The sequence below is a fragment of the Rhincodon typus genome, chromosome 8, assembly GCF_021869965.1.
Source record: "Rhincodon typus isolate 14 chromosome 8, sRhiTyp1.1, whole genome shotgun sequence".
Lineage (NCBI taxonomy): Eukaryota > Metazoa > Chordata > Chondrichthyes > Orectolobiformes > Rhincodontidae > Rhincodon > Rhincodon typus.
In genome coordinates, this window is record NC_063339.1 from 77,151,343 (window position 1) to 77,166,844 (window position 15,502).

The 15,502-nt window shown below is 43.5% G+C and overlaps 1 protein-coding gene across 1 annotated transcript; it reads left to right on the forward strand.

Annotated features, from left to right (window-relative positions):
• The first annotated feature begins 7,700 nt into the window (after window positions 1–7,700).
• Window positions 7,701–15,188, forward strand: LOC109916752 (EEF1A lysine methyltransferase 3-like). The gene is made up of 4 exons (XM_020516487.2): window positions 7,701–7,751; window positions 10,008–10,313; window positions 11,492–11,603; window positions 14,707–15,188. The coding sequence occupies exons 1-4, from the start codon at window positions 7,701–7,703 to the stop codon at window positions 15,186–15,188; spliced, it is 951 nt and encodes a 316-aa protein (XP_020372076.1).
• Window positions 15,189–15,502: the final 314 nt, after the last annotated feature.

Consider the following 15,502-nt stretch of genomic DNA (forward strand, 5'->3'; position numbering starts at 1 on the left):
GGTCCCGACCCGAAACGTCAATTTTCCTGCTCCTCTGATGCTGCCTGGCCCGCTGTGCTGCTCCAGCTCCACACTGAGTTATCTATGAATTTTTGTAGTTGTCCACCTCAGAAGATAGTGGATGCTCCATTATTGAATATTTCACAGCTGCGGTTTTTTAATAGATTTTTAATCTCTTGGGGAGTAGAGAAGTACAAGGAGCGAGCAAACAAGTGGATTTGAGGTAAAAGATCAGTCACCGTCCAGTTGTATTGAAGAGGTTCCCGGCATGGAATAGCTGCTATTTCTTATTTCTTCTGTTAGGGCGGGGAGGGGCTATAAAATAGGAGTTTGAGGGAATTGTTTTTGTCCTGTGGTTCACCTGTCACAGTATTTTAGGAAGGGACTATGGACGTCACACGGACATGACCTAAAATATTTTTCAATTATGTTTGTTATCTTAACCCATTCTGAGCACTGGAAAGTTTTGTTATTCTAAAGTGGATGCGGCTAGCAGCAAATATGGACTTTAAGGATTATAGCTTTCATTTGTGATACAGACTTGGCTACAGATTTGATGCCAACAAGTAGATTTCCATAAAATAGTATTTTGAGCTGGATAATGATCCAGAGAATGAAATAACCAACTTCTTGTTTACAACTCGAGGTTTCAAGCTGATCCTAAGTAAACCATCTGAGCTATGCAGCGTCAGTTTTTGTTTTATCAAATGATGCGGCTTATCTGAAAAACTGAATGAAACGGGTGTGTATTTTTTTTTGCATGTTGATAGCATAGTTGTTTCTTTGAATGGCTGTCGTTTTGTGAATGACGCACAACCATTGAACCTTTTTTTTCATTTCGAGGTCACTGCGCACTGTTCTTATCGGGAAATGTTCTGTGCTCTCAGCAGTAGTTCACAAGGTTCTAACGTTTCCAAAGTGCATGCGTTCAACTTGTTCGGGTTAGTGAAGTGTTCTCTTCTCATTCACCACTGTGTCTCCTGTAATATAAGCAACATCTGCGATCATTTTGTCTTGTTTCACTATACATCTCAGCTGTTAACAGTGATTGTGAAATTTGCTGTAATATGCAGAAATGTCCTTAAATGACTAATGTTTCTTCCGGACAAAGTAACAATGGCAATTAAGTTAAGCTGCTTCACAGGAGAGTTGATTCCGAGAGATGACTCGACCTGGGGGCTTTAAGAATGTTGGTGTGATTTTCTGCAAGAATTTACTCTGTAATTGCGTTGGAAATTCACCTCGTAATGTCTCAGCAAAGTGGTCACTATCTGACGCTAGATCGGCTGTTCCAGATGAATAAATCTGAGATGTAACGGTCCTCGCAGATTGGAATGAGGTGGGGTGAGGGGAGTGACTACTTGGTGTTTGCAATCAGAATGAAGGGCTAGTGGCACTATTTTCTAATTTCACAAAGAGGAAAAGAACTACTGCAAAATTAATGTGAGTTTTATACCTGTGGTTGGCGTCAGCTTGGGCGGTAAGACTGACATTGAAATACACACGAACACGAAAGTGCTGTCAGAACTCCACAATCAAAACTGAGGTCAATTTTATTTCTCCAAATAAACGCATTTGAGATATCGTCCTCAAGTCTCCAAAGTAGTTATATCAGGTTTTTTTTAAGACATTCAGTACATGTCCTAACAGTCTACACATTATTTCAAGCTAAGTGAAATCTTCCAGACATAATGAAAATCCAAGTTATTTCTGGTAATGTCTCGAGGGCTCTGGGTAGTGATAATGTCGCTGGACTGGTAATTCAGAGTCCCAAACTAATTCTCTGTGGACATGAGTTTATGTCTGCCCATGGTAGGTGGTGAAATTTGAATTCAATAAAATACAAAATAAATTAATGGCAAGTCTAATGCCAACACTATTTTTAAGTGAACAGATGGGACTTGGTGCAAGTTCAGGCCTTGGCAGAAAAACTGTGGATCTGCTAAAATCTACGGAAGGTGGGAAACCTGCCGGAAAAGCATTGCAATAGTCTTGTTCCAAAAAATGCAACAGTCAAGCTAAGACAAGGGTGGATAGAAGTTGGCAAAGATGGAAGAAAGCAGTATTGTTGATGAAGCCAATATAGGTTTGTAAGATCGCCTCAGTGTTAAACAGAAACCCATGTGCGCAAGTTGTATGTTTCATCCTCAGACTTCCTGGCAAGGATAGGAATGGAGTTGGTGACTAGAACAGATATTTAGGGAAACAGAAGACCCAAACTTCTTAATATTTTGTTTGATGAAGTTTATTTTCATCCGGTGGTACTTGTGGAAGAAGCAGCGTGGCAACTCAAAGGCGTGATATAAAGAGCTGGTGATAAAGTAGAACTGTTTCCTAGCATTGATCAGGTAAAATATCCGTATTTTTTGCAAATGTAATACAATAGCAGTAGGTTGGGAGGGACGATAGATTGGTTCTTGGAATACTCGAGCAGTATTGGTACAGAATAGGGAAGAGAAGCAGTGCAGGGTATTCCCTGATATGTGGGGATATGTCGCTGGATATGTGGGGATGAAACATGATGCAGGCTGTCTCTGCTAGCTGGAAAACAGAGAAGGCATTGAGGGAAGATTATGTGATTAACCATCTGAACCTGTAGTTTTTCATTCTTTAAACAGGATCGTGTATTGAAAGTGGATCAAAGGTTATCAGAGTTAGGCAAGAATTTCGAATTCAAAACACAAGCAGATCAGTCATTATCATGTTGAATGGTGCAGCAGGCCCATGGAGGCCAAATAGTCAATTTCTTCTAACTCGTGTGACCGTTTATTGTTCAGTTAATTCATTTGTTAGTTAGATGTAACTCAACATCATCAATTTTGACAAGAATTGCATCCAGGTCCAGAGAACCACAGTTAGAAATGTAGAACCATTGCTCAAAGTAAACACAATTCTTTAAAGACCCTCGCACAGCATAAATTATACGATTGCACGATGGTGTACCATGTTAATTTGAAGGTACCTGAGCTGAACAATATATTTAATTCCAAGCCATTTCTTCCAGCAAGGTATTCCTTGCTCAGATTTGACAGTTGTCAAACTTTATGTGTACTAATAAATCAGAATGAATGACTTGAGGCCAGAATACCTTTGATAATTTTATTGAATTTTATACGCTGCTGGAAGGCTGTGCATCCAAATTCTCATTTGTAAAATAAAATATTCAATAGGAAGCCTGATCCATGAACATTGTTACATATGTCCACTGCAGTGCTTACTCGGCCAGTTTAACATTTAGTAGTTATACTTTAGATTGTATGTTCTGACTGAGCCTCTAACATGTTCTAGGCTAACGCAATTGCCACAGACGTTCAAATTGTCAAGCCCAAGCAAGCAAGGGCATAAATGGGGCGGCACAGTGGTTCGGTGGTTCAGTGCCTCAGTGTTAGCACTGTTGCCTCACAGCGCCAGGGACCCGGGTTCGATTCCAGCCTCAGGCACTGTCTGTGTGGAGTTTGCACATTCTCCCCGTGACTGTGTGGGTTTCCTCCGGGTGCTCCGGTTTCCTCCCACAGCCCAAAGATGTGCAGTCTAGGTGGATTGGCCATGCTAAATTGCCCGTAGTGTTCAGGGGTTTGTGGGTTATACGGGGATGGGTATGGGTGGGATGTTCCAAGGGTCGGTGTGGACTTGTTGGGCCGAGGGGCCTGTTTCCACACTGTAGGGATTCTATGGTTCTATGAATGATGCGAGGGATGAATGTGCCGCCTTAAAGAATGAAAGATTTGGTGTCCTTACAGTATGTTATAAACTTCAATTCAATCGCTTTATCCCAGTTCCTTACGAATCTCATGTCCGTTCCTTTACAATCTCATTGATATCGCTGTGCATGGCCTGAGATATCACTACGACTGAAGGAGAGTCTGGGAGACGTTACTTTCTCTTCAGCCCATTAGTAACTGCTATTGTCACCAACACAATAATTAAATGGAGTCTCTGATTCAAGACTTCGCCTCTTTTAGCAACAGGATTGCAACCACTACGCCAGCTCACTGTCAGCTTTGTGCAGAAAAGATGTGCAAAAGTAAAGATATCTTCTTTCAATTGTATAGAACTTTGGTGAGACGTGCCTGGAGTATTGCGTTGAGTTTTAGTCTCTTTATCTAAGGAAGTTTATATTTGTGTTACCATTAGGGTAGCACGCCTTAAATCGAGCTCCTCTCTTCTTGGAGTCATATCAAATGTTAACGTTTCTTTCTTGTGAAATGTGCACAGTACCCCGATTTTCCTGGCTTTCAGATAAAGGTTGATAGAATGGTCGGGCAGGTTTCTATACTAATCAAGAATTATCACTTATTATAAGTAGTCTGTAACAACAGGTAAACAGATATAAACCATTGACATCTAACGCTACTAACTGAAACTCTACTCCACTTATAAAGTCACCCTACACACAGAGGTAAACAAATAAGGAAAATAGATCATTGGTGGAGGTAGAAAAACTGGAAGATTAGTTCAGTGGCCTTTACTTCCTGGTTCCAATGCTGAAATAATTTTTCTTCAGTTGGCCAGATGTAATTCTCTGGATGTTCCACTGGCCTGTAAGAACTACAAAGCAATTGATTCATGTGAAAATGTCTCTGGTTGCTTACAATTAAAAAGCTGCAGCTTACTGCAAGTTCCGCAAGAAAGGCAACTGGTTTTCTTCAGGTTTAAACCGATTTTTTGACTTCATAAAACAGGTAGCCTCTGGTCAGGGAGAAGATCAGTATTTTTTTTTCTCTTTCTGTCTCTGTAACTTGCTTCGAGCTCCAAGCTTCTCAGCCACCCGAGAACTAATCACACAGTTATTGGTAAGCAAAAGGTTTCTGTTATCAATAACTAGTCACCAGTCCACAGACGAACCAACTGCATCTAAATACAAAACCCTTCTGCTCGTCTTCATCTGCAACTCAAACTTTAAATACTGCTGATCATTAAAAATGGCGTTTAACAATGCTTGCCATGGGTACCTGGTTGGTAACTTTTCAAAACATGTAGCACCCTAAAAAGATCTTTCTCGTTTCAGTGCACAGCTTTATAAAGAAAACACAAAGTTAAATAGATATGGTCCTTACCTTTGCCATAGAAAAAGTGCAATTGAGGATCAGCAGACTAATTCCCGTGGCAGTAGGATTGTTCTACATTGAGGAGATTGGGCTTTTATTCTCTGGAATTTAAAAGAATGAAAGGTGATCTCGTTGAAACAGACAGTCTTTGAAATTCTGCAACCTGAAGTGGTGTAATAGCTCAACCATTCTCCGAGTTCGATGCAAAGATTGATAAATTTCTAATGCTTAATGACATCAAGGGGAATGCAAGAAAATTGTATTGAGATCGGGCATGATCTAGAATGATGGAACGGGTTTGAATGGTCCAATTGGACTACAAATACTTTCGTGCCACTTTCTTAGTCAATGGGATTCATCAGCTTTCAGTTGGAATCTTCTTGGAATCCAAGTCAATCAGAGTCTGAAAACTGCCCAACTCAGTTGGTAGAAAGGACAGTTTTCCATATACAGTCTTCGAGGACACAAATAATGCAGTCAAATATATTATTTTGTTGAAGAGCACAATAACACTTTTTCTGGGCCTTTAATTCAAAGTAAAGAATGTATATAGGAATCGATATAACTTTTTTTCTGGGCCTTTAATTCAAAGTAAAGAATATATATAGGAATCGATATAACTTCATAGCAGAGAAGGCGGCCTTTCTTAATCCTATTCATATTCCATACTGACTTTTATTTCATTTACTGTACTACTTTCACCTGATATCTCTGACATTTCACCAAATATCATTGTTTAGCCAAAGACGTGGAATTCTGTAGTTTGGTTTGGCGTGCAGAATGGGCTCGGATCACAGCATTACCTTTACTTCTTCGGGGAAAAAAAAAGCTTAGTTCTGGTATATCGAACGATTCAATGCATCGATATTCTGTGATTTACATGTGCAGTGTATTGTCCCAACAGGAAAGTAAAGTGGCTCCCAAATGTTCACTTGTTCTCTCTTCCTCCCTATCCCTCATTTCAGCTTCTGAATTCTGAATTACATGTACCAACGGACTCCACTGATGCTGTGTTGTTGTTTGCCATCTGGCCTCTCGGAATGTTAATGTTACATAACATGGACATTACGACATAATATCTGGTCTGTCACCTAAGCTCGTTCCAGAGCTATGCACGCATCTAAGCCTGTTTCAGGACCTTCAATAATCTACTCGCTTAATGTTCCCAAATACATCAGGTGTGATTTGCAGGATTATTTTTATCGCCAATTGTTAACAACGTGGTTTCAATATGTTCACTGAACAAACTGCAAACTATACGTCAGACGCATTATGCACCTTCTCTTTCTGGGGCGCCGCATTTTTTCTGCATCCGTTATTCTATATTCAACTAACGAATTCTTCGTGTGTGACATTTGCTTTGCCAATGCGACCTCGCATGGCAATGCAGTGTATAAACTGCATCATTGAAATTAATTGCACTTTCGCCCCTTGCTGTGTGCTAAAATACGTGTAAAGTGCCAGAAAGCACGCGCCACTTCCGTCGTCTCTACATGATCATGTAACATACTGACTGAATGCGACGTAACGTTTGAATTAAACATACGCTTAGCTCTGTCATTCTCCTGTGAACAACAGCACAAATGTTTTGTGTGCACACGGAGGCTACTTATGATGTTAACTATAAGCCTATCTATGCATTAATCCTTTGTGGGCGCACTAGGCTATTCCAGATCTTTAGTGTAGTCCCTTTGCCTCAAGCATTCTGTCGCAAAATGTTTCTTTTCTTTCTTCGACCCTGTTTTTGGAGGCTGAAGACTTACCTGCAACAAGGATATCTATAAATTCCGTATCTTTAGCACGAATGTTTATATTCTGGACAGGAGTAGTCGCACGTCTGTCTGACTCTGTACATACATATATTCTGTTCTTTGGAGATAGTAAGAATTGCCGATGCTGGAGTCAGAGATAACACAGTGTGGAGCTGAAGGAACACAGCAGGCCAGGCAGCATCAGAGGAGTAGGAAAGTTGACTTTTCGCGTCGGGACCCTTCTTCATAAATGGGGGAGGGGGAAGGGAGCTCCGAAATGAATAGGGAGAAGAGGAGTGGGGCTGGAGAACGCAGGTGGGATGGTGATAGATGAGTGCAGGTAGGCAGTGGTGGGGATTGGTCAGTGAGGTGGGAGGAGCGGATAGGTGGGAGAAAAGATGGACAGGTTGTGTCAGGTCAAGGAGGCGGGGATGAGGCGGGGTTGGTCATGCGATGAGGCCGGGGGGTGGTGGTGAGGAGATTCTGAAACTAGTAAAGTCCACATTTAGACCATTGGGCTGTAGGATCCCGAGGCAGAATATGAAGTGCTGCTCCTCCAGTTTCCGGGTGGCGCCATTGTGACACTGGAAGAGGCCCAGAATGGACATGTCATCCAGGGAGTGAGAGAAGGAGTTGAAATCATTTGCGGCCGGAAGGTGTTGACGAACCTCTGTCTGATGTGAAAGGTTTGTTTGGTGCCATGGATGGAGGTGAGGGTGGAGGAGTAGGGGCAGGTGTAGCACTTCCTGTGGTTGCTGGAAAAGGTGCCTGGGGTGGTGGGGCTAGTGGGGAGCGTGGAGCGGACGAGGGAGTCACTGAGAGAGTGGTCCCTACGAAAGGCAGATAGGGGTGAGGAGGGAAATATATCTTTGGTTGTGAGTTCAGATTGCAGGTGACGAAAATGGCGGAGAATGGTAAATTGGATGCGGACGTTAGTGGACTTATCACCCAAGTAACCTCTGTATCCAACGGATCATTCTCTGCCACTTCCGCCACTTGCAATCTGATCCCACAACCAAAGATATGCTTCCCTCCCAACCCCTTCCGTAGGGACCGCTGTCTCCGTGACTCCCTGGTCCGCTCCACACCCCCCATTAGCCCCACCACCTCCTCCCGAACCTTTCCCTGCAACTGCAGGAAGTGCTACCTCTGCCCCTAACCTTGCCCCTCGCCTCCATCCAAGGCACCAAACAAACCTTTCACATCAGACAGAAGTTCACCTGCACATCCGTCAATATGGTCTATTGTGGTCTGCATCCGCTGCTCCCGATGCGGCATCCTTTACAATGGTGAGACAAAACGAAGGCTCGGCCACCACTTTGTACAGCACCTGGACATTGTTCACCACAAACAACAACACCTTCAGTTCGCAAACCATTTTAACTGCCCCTCCCACTCCCTGGGCGACCTGTCCATCCTGGGCCTCCTCCAGTGTCACAATAACGCCACCCGGAAACTGGGGGAGCACCACCTCATATTCTGCCTTGGGAGCCTACAGCCCAACGCTCTAAATGTGGACTTTACCAGTTTCAGAATCTCCCCACCACCGCCCCACCCGCCTCATCTCATGACCAACCCTGGCTCTCATCCCCTCCTCCTTGGCCCGACACAACCTGCCCATCTTCTCTCCCACCTTTCTGCTCATCCCACCTCACCGACCAATCCCCATCACTGCCTACCTGCACTCACCTATCACCATCCCACTTACCTTCCCCAGCCCCACCCCTCCTCACTATTTATTTCGGAGCTCCCTTCCCCCTCCCCCATTTCTGAAGAATGGTCCCGACCCGAAAAGTCAACTTTCCTACTCCTCTGATGCTGCCTGGCCTGCTGTGTTCCTCCAGCTCCACACTGTGTTGTCTCTATATTTTGTTCTTCGTGAAAGGCCTGATCTTGGGCGGAGTTGTGGGGGAAGCTGGAGTAAATGTGAATTGGTTGCAGTAACTGCTCACGATTTTCCTTCCCTACAAAGGGGGGCGAATAGAATGGTTCCTCTCAGATATAAAGGTAATATGGAGCACTACATTTCACCCTATTTGAATGACGATGCCTTCTCTGAATGACGGTTGCATCGTTCCAGTGCTAACGGTTAGAGATGATAGAGGACGGAAGGATCCTGTGGCCTGAATGCATTTCTTATTGAACTGCTGAGAAACTGCATCAATGGTATGCCACATATTCCTGCGTTTAGAGATGAGTTAGCTTTCCAACCGTGACGCCTTTGGTTTACATTTGGTTCAACTGTCGTCCTCAAAGCTGCTTTTGTCCATCACTACCAACCCCTCCCTCTCCCCAGTGTAAGTGAGACCAAGGACAGAAAGAGAAATTCACTTCATTCTCTCTCCACCACCTTATTCGGGAAGTAGTGACGAACACTTGACTCCTAGGGACAGTGGAGGCGAACATTATGACTTCAATAAGCTGTTGTATAAAGATTTGTCGTTTAGCGTTTGCAAGCATTTTGACCAAGATAAACGAGAAGACTCAGGCGGATGATTATTGCTACAGTTGCGATATTTAAAATCACGATGAACGCTAGCATTTCACAGAGTTCTTATGAGACGTGAACAGAATGTTGTAAGAGGGTAACAGAAGGCTGTCTGGATGAAGTTACTTAGGGCAGAGGGTAATGAATAAATTGAATGATCTACTAAGGTAGACAGTGAGATTGAATGGCTCACAAAATGTAATAGTTAGAGAAATACATGAACAAAATGTTGAAACGTTATCCAGGAAACAGTGTAGGATATAATACTGTGTACAGAGGCACTGGTCAAAATAATTGTTATTGCTATTTCATACTACATTTCCATAGCAAATGATTTCGTCCAATGAATGTGGGACTGATTCCGAGCCTTTGGAATCAGATCTGAAACGGATCATTTTATGAGCATCGTTAGCGCGATCCGATTGTGTTAAATTCTGCACAGTCTCTACCGAATAGTAAAGACACCTCGGTTCAGAGACGGCGCTCTAGCCTCTGAGAGGGAGACGGAATCCGAGCACACAATCTGAGCGATTACAGAGTGTCTGCTTTGCAGCAGGCGGAGATTCTACGCCAAAGGGTGCTCCGTAGCAATCGTAAAGAAGCTGCTAGAGGTTGAACAGGAGCTTGGCGAGCTGCCACGAGGGATCCTCCGTCTCATAACTGTTGCTACTACCTGGCGGGCTGCGGCAATGACGGTCCTGCTTTATTGCACAACAATAGACAGTATGCGTGATTGGCTGTGGGGAGCCCTGGGACGTCCGCGGGGTGCGTTGGGCGCTTTATAAATGCAAGTGGGCGCTTCGATCGGGCGCCCTGGCCCCACTACAAACATCGGAGTATCCGTTTGAGAAGATGACTACGCAGACGCAGTCCTCCGAACCTTCCAGAAACGACGCTCCCTACGACGAGAGTTACTCTCCGAGCTGCTACATTATCCACAACAACTTTGAGTTCTGCGGATATAATCTGAAAATCGCCCAAATTCTGGGCGCTAACCTGGGCGTGTCGGCGTATGTCTGGGACGCTGTAAGTTTGCAGCATTGGTCGCTTGGAAGAGAGGCAGCCCCTTTTATCTCACATGAAATCAAATGTAACTTTCCCACTCTGTCTCTCTCTCTCTGTTCTTATTGACGCTGGGTTTGTTAAAGTCCCTCTCCCTCTCTCCAGAGAGTAAACATCTCCGATCAGACACATCTGGAGCGGCTGCCTGGAACATATATTGAGCACATGCGTTTGAATAGGAGCAATTTCGCTTCGACACGCGTCCTTTCTCCATGGGTGGTGTCAAAGCGCGTTAGATCAGCGGTGAAGCTAACGAAGCCATTGGACGTCTTGCCTATGGAGGCTCGATATGTCATTCTTGCAGCAAAACCTCTCCTCCTATCCATGCCCCTCATGATTTTAAAAATCTCTATAAGGCCATCCCTCAGTCTCAGATGGTCCAGGGAAAAATGCGCTAGCCTATTCAGCCTCTCCCGATAACTCAAAACCTTCAGTTCCAACAATATCCTTGTATTTTGTTTTCTGCACCTTCTCAAGTTTAACAGCATCCTTCCAATAGAAGGGCGACCGGAATTGTACGCAGTAATCGCCAGGTTAGACAGCGTCCATGGTGGGAGAAGAGGGTCAATGAATTTTTATCAAAGGAAGTGGGGAGGAGTTGATAGGAGTGAGAAAGGTAACAGGTTTCAAGCAAGTAAAAAGAGTAAATGGGGAATCGAACCTTAGAGAAGGCTGGTAAATAGAGTTGGTGAGCAGGAGACAAGAAATATTGCGATGATCGATCCCTCCAATAACCTCGGCCCCATTTTGTTTCCTTTCTATTTCAGATATTAGTTGCAGTCTCTTTTTTTTCAATTAGTTTCGCTTTCAGACTGACATCATCTCCAGGCGCTCTTCATTCCGTTCCTTGCTCTATTCCCGCTCACTTTGGCCTAGTGAGATAGGCGGGAGACGGCAACCTGTTGGTCCATAGAGCGCCGACCTCCCAGGGAGATTCCGCCCGGAGCACGGTGCCTGAGATCAGGCTAGCGAATGCTGAACTAAGCCCTTGGGAGCTTGGCTGTAGTGTCCGGCTGACAATCGTTCCAGGAACCTTCCTTATTCTTTGTAAGGAATTATCTGAATGCAGAGCTCACCGGCTCTTTGGTATCCAGTGTCAGGTCCAAGTGTTTTGAATAACTTCATGGTATCCTCTTTTCCAGGGGCTGGCCCTTTGCCGGTATTTTGAAAAGAAAAATATTAACTTCAGCGGGAAGAAAGTGATTGAACTGGGATCGGGCACCGGAATCGTCGGGATTTTAGCGACGTTGCTCGGTGAGTGGAGGGTAGCAGGGAATCGTATCACTTTGTTGACGCCAAACGGGAATATGGACAATAAGGGCGCTGGGGATCTCTAAGATCTGGGGTTGTTAGTGCTCCTTGATAAGCTTGAATGGATGAATGAATGAATGATTTATTGTCACATATATCTTAAAGATACAGTGAAATGTGTTTTGACGCCACAATCCGGCATGATTTTGAGTTACAATAAGGATGAAAAGAAATTGCTTAAATAAGACTTCATCTTCTTATGGGGCAGATGGACTCCGACGATTACGATCACTATCTATCGTGCAGGCGCCATCTCGGACCTTCCTTATGTTGGACTAGTTTCTATTCGAAGGATTTGTTTTCTTGCTGTAGCCTTTCATTTCTTGTATTATGTTCAAGGAGAATGTGGATGAGGTTTGCACCACAGCCTCGTTACTGTTAATTTATTCCATTAGTTAGATGAAGAATATTCTTGACGGTCTATAGAAAAAAAAAATCGAGTCCTGACCAGAATTCATCCCCCCAATCAATATTACCAAAAGAAAAGGCATATTGTCTGGTTATTTAATCCAAACTTAGTGCATAGGACACGGCAATGAACAAATATCGTCAATGCATTGAACTGCCAATAATACCTGGCCGTTCAAGTAGATTGCTTTTAACAAAGAGATTAAAAGTTTTATCGGTTGAATTTTCTCCAAATCCAGACGGCAATCGTTTCATTTTCTGGTTAGAGATCAAACAGAGTCCGTGAAAAAATTAAAACAGCATTACTAAATGGAGCAGGCTGTGTTCACATTTGTCAAATCCTCAAAACGTGACCGTCTCCAACAAGAGACAACCTCCCCTTGGCAAGCGATTACATTGCTGTCGCTGAATGTCCCACTATCAATATCCTGGAGTTATCACTGACCAGAAACTGAACTGAGCCAGCATCTAAGTTCTGTGACAACACGTCCAAATCAAGAATTTGGAATTCTGCAGGGAGTAAACCCCTACTTACTCTCCAAACCTGCCCGAAACCTTGAAGGCACGAATTAAGAGTATGATGCCATATCTCTGCTTAACTGACTGAGTCCACCTCCACCAACACATGAGGAACTCGACATCTTCAAGGGCAAAGAGACCTTACTCATTGGTATGCCCTCTCCATCCACCAGCTTAGACACTCAATCCCTCCATCGCGAAAGTGCAGTAGCAGTAATGTATATCTCCAGATGCATTGCCAACTCACCTCAACCTCATTACACAGCACCTTCTAATCTTTTGACTTCCAACCTTTTGACCTCTAACCCCTATAAAGACGAAGACAGCGGAAGCAGGCGAACACCACCACCTGTAAGTTTCCCACACAGCGTACCCCCGATTTGAAAATATGCCATGGTTCCTTCGCTGTCAGTGAGTCAAAATCCTGAAACTCCCTCTCCAACAACCATGTGGGTGCAAGTACATCACATAGACTGCAACCGTTCAACAAGGCAGCTGACCACCACGTTTTCAAGAGCACCTAGGGGTGGGCAGGAAATACTACCCTTACCAGCTTAAGTAAGCGAAACATTACTTTGTTGTATCATTTCGCGGCTATTGCAGTTACAGAAATACAACTTAGTAACATTAATTTTTGAGCGTATAAATGGCATCTAGCCATTTATGACACCTATTTCTATACGACAGAAAGCAGAATTAAGTAATAAGAAGAAAAAATTGTGAGTTGTGATTTTTGAGTTAAATGGTCACCTTGCAAAATGAGGCATGAAAATGTAAACACGCTTGCCTTTATATCGAGCATTTAAAACGTTAAACACCGGACGACCACATCCAGTAACGGTGCAGTTCCAGCAGGGATACGAGGATGTGTGACGAAAAAAAACACCTCAAAGGCGGACAGAGGGAGGGAAGATGCAGAGGTGTAGAAAAGAGAAAAGGCTGAGGTCTGATCGGTTAAAAACACAGCCGCTAGCGTGATAGGGGGTGGAGGAGCCACAACAGAACAGGGTTGAACGGTGCAGAATTCCATGCATAGTTGTAGCCCTGGAGAAGGATGCGGAGATAATAGACGGCAGCCCGGGAAGATTAGATCACGAGTATGGAAATTATGGAACGAGCTGTTGTAGGATTGTTAGAGCTTTTACGATGTGAAAGTTTGATCAGTGGTTTGTAAACAAAAAAAATCCTAAAACTTCCAAATTCGTTAAGGTTTTTGAAATATAAACGCAGATTCTGAATTACGCAATGTATGTTCGGGTCCAATAGGCATAATAGGTTCATTCCCTGTTGCGCAATTGGTAGGAATGATTGGGTAGGCCTTAAGGTATCCAAACCTTAAATCAAAGGTCGTGTGCGCGTGTGTGCGCGCGTGTATACGTGTATGTTTATGTTGATGCGTGTGCGCGCCAGTATGGGTCTGTATTAGCGTGCGCATGTGTGTAGATGCATCTGTGTTTGTGTTGGTGTGTGTGTGTGTGTGTGTGTGTGGCTAACTGTGTGTTTGTGTGCATGTGTATGCGTGTGTCTACGTTTGTGTGGGGTTTGGAGGGGGGGATGTGTGTTCTCCTGTTTTATAATTGGCTGAGAAAATTGTTATTCTTGAGAAATGTGGTGAATTGTATCAAAGGTTTATTTCTGCCAATTGGGGGAAATGTGTAAACTGCTTTTTTACACAGAATACTGTAAAAAGCGAGCTGTATTGAGCATTTTCATAACGTCAAACAGTGCATCAATCCGCCGAGAAAGCTGACTTAAAATTAAGTAAGTTGTAAATTTTGTCGGTCCAGATGATACTCCAGATAGAGCTGCTGTGCTGGTGTACCTATGGAAGTGCATAACCATTGCTATTGAGTGACCCTTCCTGGCAGAGATTCAATACGATGCTGTGTAAATTGTCATTTCCTTTCGAAATACGGTTTTCTGGTACCTTAGTCTTGACGAAAAGGCGTAAAGCTTCGACTTCACTTATTTTAAGGAATGCTGAAGCACAGCACCGTGTGGGTAATACTTCACCAAAGTTTTCTCCTCTAGAGTCGTTTCTTTTTGATTATGTGATCACGGTGTCCAATCAGTTCACAACAACAAATTAGAACTGACGTAGTTGTTTTCCCCTCGTTAGGTGGAGATGTAACCATGACGGATAAACAGAAGGTCCTGAAGCAAATCGAAACCAATGTCCAAGTAAACATTCCCAGTGCCTGCAGACACCGCTTGCAAATCCGTCCGTTGACATGGGGTGAAGACCACACGAACTTTCCTACTGACTATGATTTCGTCCTGGGTTCAGATATTGTATACAGTTCAGTTACCTACCCGGCTCTAATAGAGACCTTTCGCTATTTCACCAAACAAGGAGCTACAATCTATCTCTCTTCAGAATTAAGAAAGAGGAATGGATCTCTCTACTTCCACGAGGAGAGTTTGCCTCAGTATTTTGACTGCCAGGTTGTTGACAGTTTAGAGGACAAAGATATCACTCTGTACAAAATGACTAAAATCGATAAAAGTTCTGAGCATGATCTTCCAACTAACGATAGAAATTTGCTTTTGACTGATCTCCACACTGGGGTTCATCCAACCTCCTTGTCACTCACTAACTAAAACCCAAAAGAAGTATTCAATATCCCTTCAATATGCTTCTTTCCTACTAATTTATCTACCACCTGACATCATTTACCAGGAATCGATTGTTTTCTAATATCTTGGCCAAATGCCGTTTGCCTTCCATGAGGAAAGAGGAATCAAATTGGTGAATATTATCATACCATCCTGGGAAAGCGGTAATGGCCATAGGTTACCCACACGTAGATCTTTAGAAAAAGTTAAATTGAGGAATTCATTTCAATAAATCTGTTAATTTGTGAGTTTGTGCTGCTAAAAGAGCAGGCAAGTTGATGTTTGCAACCAAATTTCCA

Coding starts and splice junctions, on each gene's coding strand:
- LOC109916752 (XM_020516487.2), top strand. CDS start 7,701: ATGGCGGAGAATGGTAAATTGGATGCGGACGTTAGTGGACTTATCACC. Junction 7,752..10,007: donor TTAGTGGACTTATCACCCAA/GTAACCTCTGTA, acceptor GCACAACAATAG/ACAGTATGCGTGATTGGCTG. Junction 10,314..11,491: donor CGGCGTATGTCTGGGACGCT/GTAAGTTTGCAG, acceptor CCTCTTTTCCAG/GGGCTGGCCCTTTGCCGGTA.